The following is a 21,481-nucleotide window of genomic DNA, read 5'->3' on the forward strand; positions in this document are numbered from 1 at the left end:
AAAGAAGACTGCGCAAACAATCCTCATAATACGGGTTGAATGTTTGTCGCGCACACGCGCATAAGTCTACACTAATTCCTTTTGGGATAGCTTCCCATTATGGGTCAGACAGTGGGGAGTGGTTTTGTTTTGCTATCCTTCGCCTCAAAGCATCATGGTGACGCAGGCTTTTAATTTATGCTACACTTCGGGCTAGACAGACGGCTCATACAAATTAAACGTGCTATGTTTTGTTTATCTGCAACCAAACAGGTTATTTGGAAGCCAGTTTTTGTTCAAGGCCTTGCAGGGCGTGTTAGTTATCAAAACATAGCTGAACCACCTAGCCTTCAGAGGTTGCTTCTGGCTTTCATCCCATGTTTTCTAAATTTTGTCTAGACAGTCGAATGAGAATGTATTTTTTAAAAGGCAAGATGAATGACCTTTTGAAAATATCGAGACTTATCTTGAACGTTGGATGCCAATGAGGAATTGGCATTGGAGTTGGACACTTTGCAGACAACATGTGGAAGTTTCGTTCATTACTTTGTTAACCCCTCCCGGACAAACCTTAACTAGTTGATAGACAATTGTTTTTTTTTTATGTTAACATCATTCTAACGCTATACTCTAAAAACTTCTTCAACCTCGTGTCTTCCTAGCATAAAAACTAAATTTTGACTGGTTTCGCTCAAAGGAATGAATAAAACGTAGCTTCAGTTCGTAATAGTAATAGTATAACAAATGGCCGACTGTTTTTTTTTGTTTTTAAATGAAACAATCTTTCTCCCGCAAAACTAGGGAATACCGAGGGAAACAAAACGTTCCAACCTTTTCCCGAAAACGTATACGTGTTGTGCTCAATCAACAACCTGTCTTTTTTTGTGAACATGGAAATTTGGTTCCATCACATTTCTGGCACCAGCGGTACTGATGGTCGAGCTCCGCAGGCCAAAGATCAGAGATCGTCACCTTCTATCTTAACCTCCGGTGTGATGTCGATCAGGGGAGGATGTTCGTCATCGCTGGCCGGACCGGAAAGGTCGTACTCCTCCATATCGCTGCTGTCCTGCCGGGTGGAGGGACGCTGCTGTTGCTGCAACTGTCCACCGCCATTCAGTAGCAGCTGGTGGTGATGGTGCAAATGTTGCTGCAGGCTGGCCGCTGATCGCTGCTGCTGCTGGTGCTGCTGTTGTAGGTGATGTTGTGCTAGCGCATGGACGGCATACGTGTTAAAGCTTTCCTGGCTGCCGAACACCGAATGGTAGCTAAGGTCAAATCCTTCCCCTTCAGTTCCTCCTCCACCGCCCGTTGTAACACCCTGTCCGGGATGGAATTGATCCCACAGTGAGTGGTGCCCTTCATTCGCACGGTTTGTGCCCTCGCCACTGGCACCAGTATCGTTCGAGGAACCACTCATCTGTATACCGTAGTCACTGTAGTCAATCCATTCGTTCGATCCCAAGTTGCCAACGCCATTCGCTGATCCATTGCCAACAGTACCACCGTTTAGTGAAGAAGATCCATTCATGCTGACTCCACGGGCCATCATCTCGGCTGCAAGCATCCCATTACCGAAGATGCCCATCCCCGAACCGACCCCGTACGGGAACATTATTTCACTCTTTTTCCTGCGTCGTCTGCGCCGTGGTTCACCTTCAGGACGTATCTCGTGCACGTGCTGTCCGCGGAACTGATCAACCGTTCCGTCGGCATTCAGATACACGGCAGCGTGACAACTTCGTATTGCAGAACAGCGCCAAACCTTGCGGCCATCCTTCCGCACGTAGTGCAGGAAGTAGCGACAGTTTTGAAACACTAGCACGTCGCGATTTTTCCAATTCTTCACGATCTTGTAATCGTGCGTACCGATCAGCTCGTTCGAGTTCATCTGCTGGCCCGTTGATGCTATTTGCTGCCGCTGCTGGTACTTGTCCGGGCCCATCAGATAGTCACCCTGTTCGTGATTGTGCCGCTGCTGGTTCGTTTGTATGACCACCCCGTTCAGGTCGGTGTAGAGCGATGCGTGGCATTGGTTCTTCTTGGCGTCGAAGTTAAAGCAGCGAAAGAACGCACTTTGCTCCGTCGGATGACGCGAGATAAAGCGGAACTGAAACCCATCGTAAAGTATGATTTTCGGAAGCATCGTTTCACCGCTCGCTCTTGGATGCGTCGTACCGGAAACGCTGGCCGGTTCATCATCTTCCTCTTCGTCAGACTTCAGCTCGATGGGTTCATCCACCGGTGAAGCCGGTTTACCGTTTAGCGCCGTCGTTTCTCTTGCATCCCACCCGTCCAGCGTGGGATGGTTGTGGCTAAAATCGTCCGCAACTTGGAGCGTTTTGTTCGGCAACAGTAGTACGGTCGCCCGGCATCCAGACACTGCGGAACAACGGAACACAATTTTGCCATCCTTGCGCGAGTAATCCAGATAAAAGCGTCCATTCCGGTAAAGTACCATGTCGCGCCCTTTGGAGTTTTTCGTCAGAATGAAATCTGTCGTTCCGATCTCTTCGGCCGGCATACGCACCTTCGGTAGCTCTTCGTTAATTTGTCCACCGGCCACCTCCGGCCACACCGTCGGGATGGGATGGTTGTGTTCGTGATTCCGCGTACTGACCAGCTCGTACGTGTCCTCCTTCGTGTGGAACGAAACCGGACATTTGGTTTCCAGCCGCATTGCGCACCGCCAATAGATGGTACCTTCGCGCTTTCGCGTCGCAAATCGGAACCGATGGCCCTGGTGCGTGATGTAACGATGGTAGGTTCCACCACCGCCCAGCAACGCATCGCTATTACCGTCGGCCACCATGGTAAGCTGGTTTCCCGACACTCTACCTTCAAGCATTCCTTTCGTAAAGCCACCTCCACCATCCACCGACGAATGGCTGATGATCTTCTTCGGTGGCGAATGGTTGTGGTCGACGAGTTTGGCAAAGTTGATTGACCCATCCGGGAAGAGGTGGACTGAGCCGCGGCACAAACGATGCGAAGAACAGCGCCACACCTGTCCACCACTCTTCTTCTTGTAGTCTTCGAAGTAGCGCCACCCGAGATAGATCATGATCTCTTTGTTCTTGTAGTTCTTGATGATGCGGTATCCATTTCGACGCGCTACTTCTGGATCTTTACTGAGCGGTTCAACTCCACCAGTAGGATTTCCTGCCGCTACCAGTGCATTCTTCCAATTCGATGGGTCTAGCGTGGTACTCCGCTTGACGGCACCGTTTATCCCTCCGCCGTCCGATGGATGTTTGAACGGACTCGTGATTAAACTATCCTTGGTGATATACTTGTCCATGTCCTCCACGGGTGGATGCGTGTGTATGAAGTTCTTCGCTTCCTGAATCGTACTGTTCGGTAGCAAAAAGGCTCCGGCCGGACAGTTCTTAAACATCGTGCAACGGTACGAACGACGACCATTCTTCGACTCGTACTGGAAGTAATACCGATAACCCTTATAGATGAGGAACTCCCGCTTCTGGCCACTCTTTACCAGCTTGAAATCGGTCGACCCTTCCGTCTGTTCACCCTTGACCGGAAGCCGAATCTCACACAGCATCGCATTCTCGTGCGGTTCGGACGGGTCCGGTGGATCGTGATTGTGCGGCTGATCGTTCACGTTCAAAAACTCGAGATTGCGCTTCGTCTGGATGGACGCCAGGCAATCCTTATCGTGGCGCAGTACGCACCGCCAGTAGAAGCTACCCTCGGGCCGGGCATGGCAGTACTTGTACCGATAGCCCTCGTATACGATAATCTTCTGCGGACGGCGGCGTTTATCGTCCTCTTCCGCCGTGTTACCAGTGCCGAATCGTGAACGATCCGCTGCATCCAACGACAGCTCCATGTCGTAGTCTACGATTTCTTCCTTGCAGATCTTCACGATGCGACCGTCCGTGTGCAGGAATACGGTGTCCGTACAGGGCGGTCCTATTCCACCTCCTGCAGCCGACTCTTCGCCGCCAATCACACTCGTACACCGATACACCCTAACGCCATCCTTACGGGTCAAGATCAGTCCGTGGGTGTGTCCACCATACAGCAGCATTTCCGAACCATCGTTAGCCATTCGCAGTTCGTAGTTTTTTCGTGGATCGACCGATTCACCCACCGTTCGACTGTTGTGCTCCGCCATGTGCTTGGTGTACTTTTGCTCAGGCTGGTCCGTTCGGGAAGCGTTTGCTGCTGCCGCAACCATCAATGCAGCCGCGGCCGCGACACGACGCTGCGCAAGCTCAACCTGCCGTTGGCGTAACAACTGTTGCTGCTGCTGCTGTCGCAGAAGACGCTGCTGTTGCATCTGGTGCTGTTGCTGCTGCTGTAACAGTAGCTGCCGCTGCAACTGTTCCGCCTCCACCGGGTCGGGCTGGATGGTTTCGTATTTGATTTCCGCGTCCGGTTCCGTTGGTGGATGGGTGTGGGACAGTTCGTTCGTTTTGAACAACCGCCCAGCGTAGCTACAAATCTTCACCGGACAACCAGTGACGCTGCACGCCCAGTACCACTTCGGCAGTCCGCTAACAGACTTGTTGCGACGCAGAAACCGATTGTCGTCGAATATGATGTTGTACGAGTTGAAGCGCGCTTTCACGACTTTGAAATCCGTCGATCCGCCATCCTGAAAGCACGAGACAAAATACGTTACCGAGCGCCCAAGTCACAACAAGACGGTAAACTTACCCTCGCGTAGTGTGGATTCGGTGCTCCAGCATTGTAGATCAACTCCCGCAGCCCATCGTCCAGAAACTTTTGCACCTTTTTCGTGGGTTCGATCACTCCGCCAATGGTTCGTGGTGCGTTGTTGCTTTGGGAGGAGTTAGCTGCCACCACAGACAATCGTGCAACTTCATCAGGTTGTAATCGTCCAGCGCTTGCCAACCCATTCAGCCGTTGCAACTGCTGATAGACGGTCTCCCCGTGATGGTATGGCAACAGGTTACTGCTCCCGGCCGCCGCCATGGATAACATCTCCGCCATAAACCGCTGCGGCCGACCGCGCTTGCCGGTGACATTGGAATAGTCCGTGATTTTTAACGTTTTTAACCCGGACGAACCGGGCTGTGGTGCGAATTCGATCGTTTTCCAACCACGCTCGAATGGATGTCCGGTTGCCGGTGGGCTGCCATCTTCGTGTCCATTCGGCACAAATCCATCCCCGTCGGAGCTGCCATCGTTTCCGACCTCGTCACCAACAGCACTCTCGTCTATTTTTGTCTCTTGCGCTAGGAATTGGTTCGGATTGAAGTACTCCTCCTCGTCGTCATCCTGCTCGTACTGCTGCTTGCGGTTATCGTTTTCATCGTCGCCGTCCGCATCGAAAGCTTCCTGCTTAATTTGATACTGTGCAAGATGTTTCTTGCTTAGTTCCTCATCCACCTCACCATCCTCGTGCTCCGCTGGAGTTCCATTTTGTGGTTTCTTTACACTGCTATTACCGTCATCCTCGTCATCATCTTCCTCGGGTAGATCTGTCTCCGTTCGGTGTCGTTTACGATCCACGGCAAGCTCTTCATCTTCGTACGTTAGCAATTCGCCACCGGCTCCATTCTGTGACAAACGGCGCCGCTTACTGTGCGGAAGGATTGTCATCAACCGATTGTCTACCGGATCGGCCGCTAGACCCAGACCGGCGAAGAAGCTGACACGCTTCTTCCGTAGCAACCGATCGTTTTCCACGCACTTTGATTTGTACTTGAAGAAGGCCTCAATGCTGACGATACAGTTGGCGCATATGTTTGCATCATGATCATCGCGTATGCTTAGCTGCAGTTATCCGTATCCATGGTAACCATAGAAAGAAAGCAGAGAGAAAAAGAATCCCATTACGTAAGAGCTCGCACATAAGAATTTAGTTTACACAATATACTGTTGATTGGGGTTTTCTTTTTTAATTCTTTTGCATAAAGATAAACATGGTTACACACCCAGAAAACACGCAACACCACACCAAGCCAATATTAAGATATGGTGTTGGACTATTATCTACGGAAAAGTACAGACGATAAATTTTGGAGTGCTCGCAGTGCACAGATTGTCAATCAGAATTGTGTCTCGGAACCCGCTGGGCAAGAAAGAATCGCCACGATGGCGATGGGGTCCCGGAGAGTAAGCGCTTCGCCCGTGCCGTGATACTGGAAGGTTTCCATTCCAACAAGATAAGGGAATCCCTCCGTCACCGTTCCGCGCTCGCAGGATTGCTTAACTCGCCTCCGGGTCAACCCACCACCATCATCTATCAGTGCGACACACACACACAGACGGGTTTGTGATGGCTGATGATGGATGGAACAATAATAAAACGGATGGAGGGTGAAAAAAGTGATACAAAATGTGTATATTTTACACACCAAAAAAAAACTGGCTCGTCATACGACCAAAATACGGAATCATACCGATAAGTAAACCTGTTGGGAATGGCAGTGTTAGAGCTGAATGGTGGAGGTGACATGTGGAATTGAAATTCCCAACCCATTGGCCATGGTCTCGCTGAGGGGTGGTTGGTCCCGATTGCGTAACGAAGAATTCTTTATTTAAATATTGACATATCGATTTTAAATCATCTGGCAGACCCGCAGTTCACACAAGTTGCTGAAGATACCGGAATCCACGCTCAGATGTTGTGCGGTTGTTTAGACCAATGGAAAACTAACAACTAAAGTGCCGTTGAGCTGGGTGTTCTATTGGTAACTAGGAAACTATATTTGCAAAAAGGTTTCTCGGTTTCACATGCCAAGAGGAAGTAGGCATTGCCGGGCACACGGTTGACTAACTTCATGTTGGCTTCCTGCTGTTGCAACACAACATCATCATCCTCTCCCATCGTAGCAGGCCTGCATTATTATTTCACTCAATCTAATGCAAATGAATGATTTGTGCTGTTTTTCTTTTTTCTTCTTCGTTACTTGTTTTTGCTTTTGTTTTTGTGTAACTGTATGTGTGCTATTCTTTGCCTTTCTTGGCTCATCTAATTACACTAATTGTGCAACGTAAACCGAGCATCGAACGTTCGTTTTACGTTTCATATTTTCTTTGCATTCGGGTGAAGTTATAACCAGGGGGTGGGTATAGTATGGGCGAACTACCCGTGCGGGAGGCTTTTAATATAACATTTATCTACGAGGGCAAGAGCGAGAACGGGTATGCGAAAAGAAGAGATAGCCGACCTACAAAAGCGAACAATATAACAATCTTTTAAATCTGTTTCTCCGAGACATGAAACAACATCGATCATTGCGGGAATTTCTGTGTATGCGTGCGTTTTTGTGTGTCTATAAATTGTTGTCGGATGCGTGCGGTACAACATATTTTATCGACAAACGCGGACAGGCTAGCCGTTTGTTGTTCGGGTTAGAAAATAATATTGGAAAAAACGCACACCATCCTCGATGACCTCGGTACATTGGACGTAACGCGACGCTTTTGTGTGTTTCTGCTTAATACTATACATATACAATGGGTAACAAGATAAGTAAAAAGAAAAAAAAAACCTAATTTACGTACAGCGACGAATGGTGTATTGTTCGGTGCTGTACGGTGGGAGGGCGGATGGGAAACAGTGACATAAATCGATAAACACAATCATCGTCTGCATCACACACAATATAAGCAGACTCATTTTGCAATAAACACGGTTGAATCGAACGTTATTTGCGAATAAAACCACTTCACTTTATTGCAAATTAATGTTAACACTATCCAACAGATGACGCTATGCAGAGAGTACCACTGTTGATTACTTTTGTCCGTGTGTTTGCTTCGTTTCTGGTTAATAGCTATGAGGACGAGGTTCGGAAAGCAATTCTTGGAGCTAAACTTATTACTATTTGCCGGAAGTATTCCTATCATGGAACGAAAAAGCTATCCGTCTTCAAGTAAAGTCAAGTCAAAATATGTCAGGTCCACGATACTAGATGTCGACTATTGTCGGAGGAATAGTTTTTATTGGAAGCAAATCTGTATTTTTTCTTCAAGGGCATTTACCTTCAAGACTACAATCCTGGATGTCAATAAGCACTTTTCAGAACATCTTGCATCTCTGGGCTGATGAAGTGAATATTATACCCATTTTGACTGTACACAATTACACTAGCACGACAGTATTTAACCGTTCATTAGATTTTGAGGAAATGGAGCAATAATTATTTTTTAACATCCATTTACGTACATTATATACTCTAATCCTCTTTAGCGCTTTAAGGAACATACAGGCAAAGCACTAAAGTTAAGTCTAAACCAGTTCAAAAAGAGAGGGAGAATGCTTTTTTGTTTGTAATTCACCAACGACAGCAATTTCCAGTTTGCATAGCAACAATGGTACAAGGTCACAATCGTATTGAGTTTGTGACATAAATGCAGAATTCCAATGCCTTTGCGATTGCCAACTTTATTGTAGGGTGCGATCGTCGCGTGTTGCTGCAAGTGAAGTTTATTGAAATTTGTTTTTTTTTTTGCATTCTTATTCTACGATGGAAACGAGTAATTTCTAACAATTTATTCAGCTTAACTGCCATAAAAACCACCAGACCATGGTCGTTGTTCATTGTGTTCCGTCAGTACGTCACTAAAGTTATCCTTCCAAACGTAAGGGAACATTTTTTGGGTAAAGTTAATAAGTTATACGTACAGAACGAAATAGCAAAACAAGTGAACGCTTGTGATACTAATACACTAATACGTCAGTCTCGCGATCTTTCTGCAAAAACCTGATTTTTAATCGCATTACACAACCAATTCTTACGTTTTTATTGAAATTCTCATACCATACCGCTTAGAAAGCAAGGAACGCAAAAGATAGCCTGCGCCCGCACACTCCCCTCTCCCCTCATGGAGAGGAATTGAAAACAATTATGATAGAACTAACACACAAAAACACCAACCCAACCAACCCCCCTCCTAACAAACGTTACATTACAGCCAGCTTTTCTTGCGTAGTTTTGCCATTGCTCCGAACTCGACTCGAAACGCCAAGTCGAGAGACTCGTCGTTAGCAGGGCATACTACGATTACTGATGCAAAATGCTAAGTCACGTCCAATTGTGTCTACTCGGAGGAACTTTACACACCAAATCAGGGGTTTTCAAAGGGAGTCGTCGCAAACCGTTTCGGTGAAACGATGGATCGTTGGACCTTGGCGCGACTAATGATGCCGGTGGGAAGCTGGGAGGATAACTCATCTTTTCCCAAGGATGAATTGCATTTGCAATTGATATTTCGCTTCGATTTAAATACATCCAGCTCACCGAAATGGCGAGATGGACTTCGAACGGTACGAAGCTCCGTGTTGAGAAACACTGTGCCAAGCTGTTTTGTATTTAAGACGCTCAGCAACGATGTAAAAGAACCAGATATTCTAGACCAACCGAACCGGCCACAGGAGGCAAGCATTGGCCATATGCACTGATGACTATGGAGATGTTGCATTGCGACTGGTATGTAGATTTGCATTTTCTTTTCCCTTTTCCACCACATTTGTGCGCTGTTCGTTACTGTTTCATCGCGTTATGCTCCATGCGTAGTGTATGTATGTACAGCAACCGTATCACATACGGCACTGTGCGTCTGTGGTGTAGTGTGCGTTGGTTTGCGTTTTTCTTCTCTGGAAACCTTTTGCCCAACACAATCGCCCCATCGCACTTTCCTCCCCCACCCACATCTCCCCCTCCCCGCTTGGAATGCCAATTTATTGTAGTTGTTTTGTGTTTTTTTCTGTTGCATGTTTTGCATTACAAAACTTTCAACTAAATAAACCCCATCGCACACCTCACATCGCTCTGCCATCCCTCACCGTCCGTTTCCCGCGCTACAGCCAATTGTACAACACACGAAGCTGATACAATAAACCAGAAGTAGCAAATATAGAGAAAAAAAAACACAAATGTTGCAATACAACAACTCAGACACACATAAACATAATTTAGATAATAAAAAAAACACAAGTGTGCACAAACAGAATGGTTATTTTTTATCGTAAAAGGCTAACACACTAACCACCAGCAAATCCTGGCGCAGAAGTGTTGATTCAAAAACTTCAGCAAAACACAATCAACAACAACAACAACAAAACCGGACGGATAAAATCGTTAAAAAGATGTGTTGCTTTCGTTTTGGAATGTGCTGCTTTTTTATCATCTTTGAAGGCGAAGAGAGCTTTGAAATGGCTCGATAAAACCGACCTTCTTGAATGGGAAAGGAGCCCGAGATGAAATATGTATTTGTGTAAGTGTGAGTGTGTATGTGTGTTTGTGCGTACACATCTCAAATGCACCAATACTGCTGCAAGAATTTCAGTATTTTACTGTCGTACACGTTCGATATTTTGCTCCAACTTCACGATCAACTTATCCAACTCGTCATTTTATGTGAGTTTGATTTCCACTGCTAACTTTATTCAATTGGAATCTTGCGTTGAAAGAGCTCCGAAGGACAGAATTGAGGTGTACAAGACGAAGCGAGCTTTCGTGAAGCAATATCTCAAGGTATTTGAAGTTATCTGTACCATTCAAAGTTCTAATATCAGTAAGTAGTAGAAAGGAACTCCTCCAAAGTCCCGTACACAAAGGCAGAGGTTTAGAGTATCTTTTAAATTCAATTCGTTTTCAGTTAATACCAACTCTCCAACAGATAAAGTGGACGATGCCTTTATACACCCTTCTTCAGCATCTTTTGTTTGGTATTCTAACTCAGGAGTTCTTTGACTTTGGATAACTCATCTCATCATCGTGTCACCTCTACGTAAATGGACATTTACGTACTCCTCATTCCAATTTTTGCCTTGTGCCTCTCCAAACCGAGAATTTTTACTGCCTGATCGATTTTTGGGAAATAATGGGCACCGTAACCGATGCGCATTGTACGTCTCATCAACATACATCGTTGGCGACCAGTTTGACATTGTTCCATCAACGTCCATTCCTGGTGTGATATTGGTCTAAATAGCTCAGTAACATGAAGTAGCTCAGCTCGATATCGCTCAGTTCAGCGTATGAGAGATATCTCAATCTGTTAGAATTATAGACAATATTCTCGGAGCAAAGCCCCGAGATGCCCTTTTACCATTTAGAACTTGTCTAAAGAGTGGTTTCACGCGAAGAAATTGCATGCGAAGAGTTGATAACCTCTTCGTTGGACGGTTAACGGAGAGAGTTCAGGAAAAACCAGAAATAGCCTCCAAGGCCACAGGAACTCCAAGGCCAGATCAGTTGTGCCACAGGGAAGAAGTTCAACCCGTAGCAACCCATTGGACCATTCTGAAGTCAAACCGCTTTATGAGCGATTGGATGTGGACACGGGTCAAGTACCTTCCAGCGAATATCTCGGCAACTTCTCCAATATCCCGGCAGCAATAAAATGCTAATGCAATAAAAACGCGGCATGAACCCGCGCCTAGCTGGATGAAAGATCAGACAGCCTTCCACGAGACAACGGCTAGAAAACGCACCGGAGTTTACAGAAATTTTGAGAAACAGAAAGGAGTTTGTTGCAAAGAAGAGTCACTCTGGTAAATGTGGTTGGCAAATCGATTCCGCACATTTTCACTCGTTTCGTACATTTACTTCTGATTGACTGAGGTAGTCTGAGAAGCTGGGAACGTATTTTAACGAGATATGCCCTATAATTTGATCGTCTCAAATTCTCCAAAGAAATACTCCGTCCGGAATTTAAGGAATGTACGGAATTTTTAACCTTAGGTTCTTACAATTAATGCCCTTTTTTGGACAGCTCAACAACTGCAAATCTTGGCTTCCTTGGTGATGCGTAGTTGGATATTTCTGGGATCTGCGCGATTGGAATTATACAAAGCTTCGTGGCCAGTGAAAAGCTGATGCCGCTGGCACTCAAACATTGCACTACTTCATTCATTCACATCCTTGGCATCAGGATAATGAGTTTGATTTTTCCCAGGTTTTCAGATACAAAATATTTCTTCCTCTTGCTTTGCATTTTCGATTCGAAAAAGAACTCAACACACACACAAAAAAGAGACATACCTTCTTTTTTTCAATCATAGATCCATCTTCAGAACCATCCCGGTACTTTTGTCCTACGGAACGTCCTTAGGAGACGGGGCGATGGCGATGATGATGATGATGATGATTATGGGGGCGGGAAAAAGTCAAATAGAAAATGAACCCCCCCTGGGTGGTAGTGATGCCGGAATGCTCCAAAAGTCTCGAATTTCCGTGCATAATAAAAATGAGTAATATTTCATCATTTTTCATTCCCGCGAAAATTGCGTGCGAAACAGATGCCGACACGGAAAGAGTGTGTGAGGAAAAATTGGACGCCTTCTCCACATTGCCCCCGCGCTCCATGCGGTGGTCCTTCTTCTCCACTGCCGTTCATAGCCTTATGCGCCATGTTGGCAAGGTTTTTTATGTGTGTGTGTGTGTTCTGTGCGCCATCATTATTATGATTCTTTTGCGCCTTGGAGCTTGTTGTTTTTCCGTGTGGCCCCGTTTTTCGTGTAGCTTTCCTTATATTTTTTTTAAACTTGTTTCCAGTATGTGTTGTCGTTTTCGAAAAATGGATTCCGTATCGCTTGGTGAGTTTTCCGTGCTTGTTTGAAACAAAAAATAGAAGCAATACAAGCAATACAAACATACCGCGCGCAAAACACACCAAGCACACTGCTCGGCCAAAATAACATGCGCGAGGTTGGCAGTAGTGTACAAGTACAGCAGTACATCAAACAACAACAAAACATTAAAATATTCCTCTTCCGTCCTGTTTTATTCCTCGTGAAAAAGAATCCAAGCAGAAAACGCATTCGCTTATTATGATTTTCATGTTTTTTAAAAAGCTTCTTCAGGTTCAGTTTTTGCTATCTGTTTCCCTCTACCCGGTGGGGAGGGATGCGGAAACCCCGCGTAAAGACAGGGACGATGGCACGGGAGTGGCGGAAGTTCATTCCGTCGAAATGAACGGCCCGATGTTCATCCTCGCGGGGCCGAGATCGTCTGACGTTGGTGTTCCCACCGGTTCTGGTGTGCGCTTGATAGTCTGTTTTATGATTATTATTACCATTAGAGTCCATGCCCCATTATTGCTGCCATTCTCGCATGCTTTTGCCCCGATGCTCATTCGTGCTAAAAGTTGAAACACAGAGCACAGCAAAAACACGTAAAGTTGAGCGAACACATCCACTCGGCACCGGTTGTTGTATTATTCCGAATCGATTGATTGAACACACGGCCATTCGTTTTGTGCGACGATTCGTTCGATATTCGGAACATTTCTGAGCCCGGTGTACATCTGAGTTTCATGACATCGACCCCGCGATTGATCCTCATACAGGAAGGGGGGAGGGTGGGTATGTGAGGGGTAGTGGGGGGAAGTCCTCTACATCAAGGAGGGATTTATGTATGCGACATAAATCGGATCATCATCATCGGTACGTTTTTCGCTGGTACAGGATTATGTAATTGTGCACCACCCGCTGACATATTGTACTTCCCTTCGTGCTCCACCAATTGCGCTTGGAATAAAATTTAGTAATGTCGACTTTTTTGCTATTTTGATATTTACACTCGAACTTTACTTACCCAAAACATGGGTGGAACGTGTGTTAAACTTGTACAGAGATACTTCTTTAAGAGATGAAAAAAGGTTTCAGAAGTGGTTTTGTCACTTTAAACATGGCAACATGTCAAAATAGTCTTTTTGTTGTGTAGGAAAGCTGAATACGACAGATGAACTGGTGGGACCAGGTAGCGGTAAGCTACTGTGAGCTATTTGATAACTGTTGCACTTTTGATGTCAAACCGCTGTAAACTTGGAATGGATAATTCTACCCTTATACTAGATCAAAATACACTATCTAAATTGACATGTTTAAGCTTAACGGCACATGGTCTAGCTGACCATTAGTTCCAGAAATGTGTGAAGACCGAAAAATGGCTTAATTAATGTACCGCTTCAAGAGATAATTAAAACTTTAGGAATTCGGGATTTGGAAGAAAGACGGTTGACTTAGCTAATTGTTCAATTAAAATTACCATAAGTCTAATAAATCTTTCAATAACAGATAAAATTAAAGTCATTACTAGGTTGCACACCTACATAATAATTTAAAGCATGACAAATGTTTTACGTGAGTCGAACGGATGACTTTAAAGTAAAGTGTCTCACAATCTATAATTTTAAATCGCCACATACATCTGCGACCGTGTCCAATCGACGACGTGAAGAGACCGAGATTGTAGTGCACTGTACAACAATTATGATATTGATCATGTGCTGTTGTTGATATTTGTTGCCGTTTGTCCGGAGTACCACAACATAAACCGGGTAAGAACGAAACATAAGGTGCAAGAGAGAGGGAGAGATAGAGAGAAAGAGAGAGGGAGAAAGTATGTAGCGAGAAAATCAAATCTATCTTGCTCTGTTTTCTCGCCTACTTTTCTTCCTCTTTGAACAGTACCCGTCGCTGCTGGCCTAAAGTGACTATCGCGAAATAATGTATGTGCATGGAATATACAATTAATGAAACGAGATGAGAAATTCCGACCCGGTGCGGCCACAGAAACGGGAGAGAAGATTGTTTTAAATGAAACCGACTGCGCCAAGTACGGAAAGAAATTGACGAGAAGTTGTCTACATGAACATTTCCTCCCCCCACCCCAAGGGTAGGGCTGGATGGGAGGAGGGGGTTGAAGGTGGTGTGCGGATGAAGGCAATGAAACTTTAGAAGTACCATTTATCGACCCAGCAGCAACAACAAAACAACAATAACAGTAATAGTATGTAGCGGCCACAGTACAGTACAATTGCTGCTCGTGGTGGTGGATGTTTAGTTGTTTGCATTCGGGGTTGTATTTTTTTCTTTGCATGCTAATGGGGACGCAAATTCCGCTACAGAAATAATCGTACGTAAAACTAGCACTAGGCGATGTTAGTAATAAAATTCAACTAGACAAAAATGAGCACAGCCGCATCGTGTGTGCAGACAGAACACAAACACAACCCCGTTCGGATAGAGAGATAGTTAGGTGAAGGCATACCAGAGCGAGCGAAGGAGAGAGAGCATACATGTGTTTATATCTCTAGAGATTGCAAAGTGGTTCTTGCGGGCGGGGTGAGCTTTGGGTGGCTGTATAGCGCCGCGCACACTTGGATCAAAATCAAATACAATCGCGCAGAGTCTCTTAAAACATCGCCCGAGTGAGACCGTGAGTGCGTGTGAGCGAGACAGCACGCGAACCGTAATGCGATCGGGTGGAGTGGAGAGAGAAAAAAAAGTATACAAAAATGGAATTTGAAACTACAACACACTTCGTAACAGCACAAACAGCACGGGCAGGAAAAATATAACAAGCCAATCAATTCAATCAATTCAATGGTGCGCGCGAGGTTGTAATAAAACATCCAACCAACAACCAACAACAACCAACCAGACAACCACAAATGCAAACGGCACACAATATGATAAACCATTTTTTAAGGGGTGAGGGTTTTGAGGGGGGATTGAACGAGAGGAGGAAGTGCCATGCCCGGTATAAGAAGGCGTAGAATATTCTCAAGTAGATGTATTAAAAGAAGAAAAAAATACAGATCGAAAGATGAAATGGATTCGACTGCAAGATGGAGAGAGAAAGCGAGATTTAGATTGGGAAAAAAACGTAGAATATTTTTGAAAGAAATAGACCCTGAACGGTTGTTTTTATTGCTATATGCATCATAAAAAGATCACTATCGTATGCTTACACACACCAACACGGCATGCACACCACTGAGATGATTTCTATGCAAATGGGGGTGAGAATCTGCGGCAGTTCATTTAGTCTGTGAAATGATGCTTTTCAACCCATTCCAGCACGATGTTTTTTTATACACAAAATATGCAATACAGCACATTATGTAACGCGGCCTGATTTTCATTGAATATTCATTATTACATTAAACATCTCCCTTATTTTTGAAGCCAAAAGATTCTTCTTGATTGAACGATTTCTTAAGCAGGAGAGAGCAATTGTTTGCCAAGGAAAGAAAGCAACGAAGAAGGAAGTGGAAAGGCGGAAGTCGGTGGTGGTAGACAGCAGCCAGACGACGAACCGCGCTCTAGATGACACTTGCTGCTAAACACTCCATACGAAACAGAGAGGAACCGAGAGAAACGAGAGAGCGATAGAGAGCAAGTATTGCGAAACATGTGAAACAGATTCTTTCTCACCATGGAAACATGCGGGTCCAAGCGAGAGAAGAAAGAGAGCTTCGACTCATCGAGCAAAAAAAAACTTGACTTGACATACTTTGACCTTTTCTCCTATTTTCTAGCGTGGAATTAGTTGATGATCATTTCCGGCGCATGAAGCAGTGGAAAGGGAAGGAAGAAACGGATAAAGATAAAGATCAGATTTGGCAAAAGCACTAGGAGCTGGCTCGGGGGTCGGAAAATGGAAAATGGAATAATAAAGCATTTGAAAACATCGAACAACATGTCCTGAAAACAGTTGTCCGCGAGATTTCGGAGATTCGAACAATTTATTCTGCTGCTATCCGATTGCCCTTTGGTATATTATTATCATGAATATCTTGCGATACGGTGCGTGTGTGCGTGTGTGTCTGTGAAGATAGCTTTACATTCGGGTCTACTAAACAGCATTGCCGGGCGTATCATAAAAACGCACACCAAGTCCGATAAGCGTGTAAGGAATGATCTAACAAATGAAACTCGTCGACTCGTCGATGCGTGTTCCCTTTGCTTGGAGTTGTTTAGTTAAGTTCGTGTCTAAATTGCTTTGTAAAGCCGAACTAACACATCTGCAAGCACCAACCAGACACACCAATGACGGAGCAAGTTTAGCCGGTGGTGATGGATTTGGAAACAACGAAAAAAGAACGAGTTACAGTAATAAAAACGAATCGTTATTAAAAGTAAAGTCAAGAAAAAACAATCTTTTTTTATTACACTCCAAAAGGCAACAGACGAAAAGTTCAATTTACGTAAAATTAAACACAAAGATGGAGAAAAGGAACAAAAAAATGAGCTAATGGAATGTAAAATTCAATACCAAGAAAGAGTGAGAGAGAAAGAGAGACACCGAAGCACAAAGCACAAAATGGAATAGAAGTAGAGTACTCTTGTGCACACACTGAGTGTGTGTGTGTGTGTGAATATATACAGTATTAAAAAGCAGAAACGCTGAAACAGTTGAATACATGAGTCGCCGAGCAGGAGTAGAGCAGTGTACGAAGATTAATGATCGTCTATAAAATGCACATTTTCTTTGCTTTAATATTACTCCAGGAAAGAAATAACCAATGCGTGAGCGAGACGTACCACCGCTAAGTTCATAGTTTCGTTCTCGCGCAGTACACCGTCATCATCAGGCAGTACTTCTTTTTGCTTATCCGATTAAAGTACACCATGAAAAGCAAAAGGATAGAGAAAAAGAGAAGAAGCAACCGAACTGATGGAGAGAGAGACGGAGAAAGAGAGAGGGAGTGAAAGATTTAAACTTAACGAAAGCAGAACAACAAAAAATACATACCAGTGAGCATATGACAGCAACAAATGTAATGGTATGTTGGCGGATGGACAAGCGGAACTTGGAAAGGGGAGGTGGGCAAAAATAAGTTAATACAAAAGCAAGTGAAGAGAGATAGAAGAAATACAACATATCTCGTTACCGTTTGTTTTCTGCTTCCCTTTGACTTCTTCTCTATTGCCTACACCAATCGTGTATCTAGCAGCCCAGGCTTATCCCTTCCATCATCTACATCTACTAAACGTAATGCCCACATTCATAAGCAAAAGCACTCCCCACACATACATACCGATCGTTACTAACACACACAGCGTGTGAACGCGCAGTTGAAGCGGAATGTTTTACAAAACTCATGAAACTAAATTACACTTTTGTAACTTCATGAAAATGGGCTATTTGCGTTATGAGTGTATTTGCGCGCTCCGAGGGGTACTAAACGAATATGAACGAACAGAGAGAGATAGAAAGAGAGAGAGAGAGAGAGAGAAAAAGCGTTCCAGTATAACAGTGATGGACAAAAGTTTTGCCGCCAGTGCAGACCAACTAAGTCTTTTCTGCTTGATTGGGTTGAATTTTTATGCTCATTCGCTAAGGGCCATGCCAAAAGGTTGTTACACAATGAAAGGAGAGGGTAGGAGCGGGGTGGGGGGGGGGGGGAAGAGGGGGGAGGTAGTTAAAAGGTGGTTGGCAAAGAAGGTGGTCGTTAAAGAATGCTAGGAGTCGCTTCTCCGCTTTGAAATGGAGCAAAATGGTTGGGAGCGAAGAATTGGTAACACAATCTCGCTTAACTGTGACTGACAGCGTGTGCATTTTAACAGCGGACAATTTGAGAGCAAACAGTAATGAAGAAAAAAAAAAAGCTGGTAGTGGTGGAAAAGATAAATGCAGCAAATTTGCGCGAACCAAACTGGCGCGAGATGGAGATGGAGTCCGCACAGGCACAGGGGAGGCACAAGATTTAGTTTAACAGCGCGACGTACATAAAGCGGATAGAACCTTTCAAACGCACCAGAACCGAGATAGAATGGAGCACCAACATTGACGCATACAGTCAAATGTGGCCGTGCTCTACACACCGAAGAACTGAAAAACATAAAAAAGATTCACATTTATGACATATTGCTGGAGAAGAGAAATGGGTGGCTGAGGGGATTTGGGGTCTTACGGACGGGGGTAAAGAGAGCGTAATAGCAGAACTAACAATATAGCGATATTTTTCACAACATAGTGTTAAAATGAGGACGAGCGACGACGGCAACCTGAACCTGAAAGCATACGACGACAATTGACGCTCTGGTTTCAATTGTCAAACAGAGAAAAGAAAGATGATCATACCACAAATGTGTAGGGGAGAGGGGGCGGGAGGGACACAAGGGGATGCTCCCCCGACTTCTCTCACCATCCTATGCGTTGATGTTCCACAAGCGGAGAAGCAATAATGTGAATAAATGTGTAACAATCTTGAAGCTCTAACCATCGTCATCCTACCCATATAGATATGGTCACGGAGACAAGGGATGGATTGACTTGATTTCTTAAATTTAACGTAATGAATTCGGGTCCGGAATTTTTAAAGGATGAGAATTCAAATTCAGACACACACACACACACACACCAATGCTTTCCAAAACAACAGATCAAAAGAGAGAACTGATCAATTCTGAGCACGGAATAGTTAAGCTGGTTTTTTTTTAATGTTTGTTTGCGAACGTTTTGTTAAGCTTCTGTCTAAGCAACGCAGCGTGGCTTTAGGATGGTCTTGTACAATTTTCCTGGCAAAGAATTCATAACATGATGAAATATTTTACAAAAAAAAACAACTTCCAACAACCGTTGGAACATGCTGAACCTTCCCCGCAGCGTTCGTCCCAGTTTGGAATGAGCGCTCTACCTTCGGTATTGAAATTCAACAACACTCCACACGCTAGCCAAGTCAGGGTTGAGCAACCACGAGCAAAATCTGGGATGGAAATCTGCGAGCGTTCAGTCGAATATGTTAAAATATGCAAATGGTGTAAATACAAACAAAAAATATATTTTTTCAGGCAAAATAGTTTATGAACTAAATAGTTCTAGGTGGTCAGTATCCGAGATGTATCACATCCAGCTCACGCCACGTGCTGCAATACATGAAATGGGGTGTTTTATCTTTCTTCTACTTTATCGACACAACACCCTCAGAAGATCTAGGCCTGCCTTTTTGGCTTCCTTTGACTTTATTCATCCGTAGTCGGATCGTCTCTCTTGCGTACAGAGGATTGATCCGGTTCTGCCCAGGTAAAGACCGGCGCCGCTAGCAATACACCACCGGTTTGCCCCAACAGTTACAATTGGCGTTTATGTATGGGATAAAGAAGTATTGTTATCAGATACCCCTGAAACCTACAAGAATTTAGCTCTCAGGAAAAGTGTTTCTCTGCACTCAAAAAAACCAAGCGTTTTTGGGCTTTTGTTGCAATTTGTTGTTACTCAATAAACAACACCATTGAACTGGACAGCTTTCAGATAGTTTTTGAGGGTTCAAACTGTAGAAAGTATATTTGATAGTTATGCATAGTCTCCAAATTATTGATCCAGTTATTCTTGTGTTAAATTATAACTTTTTGCTCATCCTCAGCGTTCGTTAAATGGCAATTCTTCAGCGTCCCAAAACCATTTGGGAGCGAAACAATACACTTGTTCCAGACATGGAACATGTTGCTGATCCCTGCACTAGTTCAACTGCGTTGGCTTAAAGCATACCCTTCCTACAGATGAACAGTACGCTATTTCTCGCCTTCCTTGAGAGTTTGCTTTTTATAACTTGGTGTTGTTGTTGTTGTTTTTTTGTACTGTTGTATTTTTATTATTACCGTTGCTCTTCTTACGAAAGCAAGAAAAAACAACAAGTCAGGCAATTAAACTTTGAATTATCCATTTCCCCTATTCATATTCTCGTGCTGTCCTTTGTGCGCTTGTTACTCTCTCTCGCGTCTACTTGGTGTTGGCTTTCTCTTTCGCTCCCTCGCACACACACCGCGAGCAATCGTTGCACTATCTTTAGCTTGTTCTGTCGAGTGAGGGGGGGGGGGGGGGGCGGAGATGGGCGGGATGATGGTAAGCAACGAACCACTCCACCCGCGCGCACCCAAAACATACCCCTTTCGGGAGCGCGCGCGCGCCTCTCGGTCACTGCTCCGATAATAATAATGGAATTGTGAATGCTCTCGCTCTACACGTTTCCTGCCCCACACTACCCATTATGTTCTTTTGTATCTATTCCATTCTTGGCCTTTTCCTACACTTATCGATTCTTCACTACAACCCCTTCCTCACCTCTCCCAACCGACATCTTTCCAGTCATCGTCATAATCCTGATGGTGTTGCCTTCAACTATACGGCATCTACTACTACTACCACGGCGGCGCGGCATGTGTATTTATTACGAAAGAAGTAGAAGGAAGCAAGGAGAAAAACCATCCAAAACCCACCCCACATACACACACATGCATGCATTCCACCGGCAGCCGCATGCATGGCTCAGCTCAGCACAATGCGAACAACAAAACACGCTCGCTCTGGCGTGGTGCGAGCGAGAGAAGAGATATCGCGGGCTAATCTAAGTAACCACCTTCCGCAACATTAAAACATTCATTCAAATGATCGTCTTTCTGCCTTCTCCCATTAAACTATTATTGAAATAATAAAATCTTGGTTCGTCGATCTATCTTTCTCTCTCGTTCTCTCGCTCTCTCTTTCCCACACGCGTGTTGTATTGCTTGTGCTTGAAATAGGAATTCCACTCAAAGAGACATCAGCGTTTGGAGCTCTCTGCTTGTCTAGGACGTCTAGGTGAAGGCGCACCAATGAATGCCACTTACCGTTATGGTGGTGCAGTCGAATATCTTATGAAGCAGCGCTTTGTTCGGAATGGTTGCCGAAGGAAACAGCGGACACAGATCGACCGTCTGGTGGAAGCACAGCCGACAGAACTGACCGTCCCGGTGTTCTGGCCGCGAATCGGATTCGTTCAT

The 21,481-nt window shown here is 44.8% G+C and overlaps 1 protein-coding gene across 1 annotated transcript; it reads right to left on the minus strand.

The window, feature by feature from the left end:
- Positions 1–937: 937 nt before the first annotated feature.
- On the minus strand, positions 938–21,481 carry LOC128715640 (uncharacterized). Its single transcript, XM_053810554.1, has 3 exons — positions 21,329–21,481; positions 4,663–5,745; positions 938–4,600 (listed from the first exon to the last, which is right to left on the minus strand). Exons 1-3 carry the CDS (start codon positions 21,479–21,481, stop codon positions 938–940), a joined length of 4,899 nt encoding a protein of 1,632 aa, XP_053666529.1.

The sequence above is a fragment of the Anopheles marshallii genome, chromosome 2, assembly GCF_943734725.1.
Source record: "Anopheles marshallii chromosome 2, idAnoMarsDA_429_01, whole genome shotgun sequence".
Lineage (NCBI taxonomy): Eukaryota > Metazoa > Arthropoda > Insecta > Diptera > Culicidae > Anopheles > Anopheles marshallii.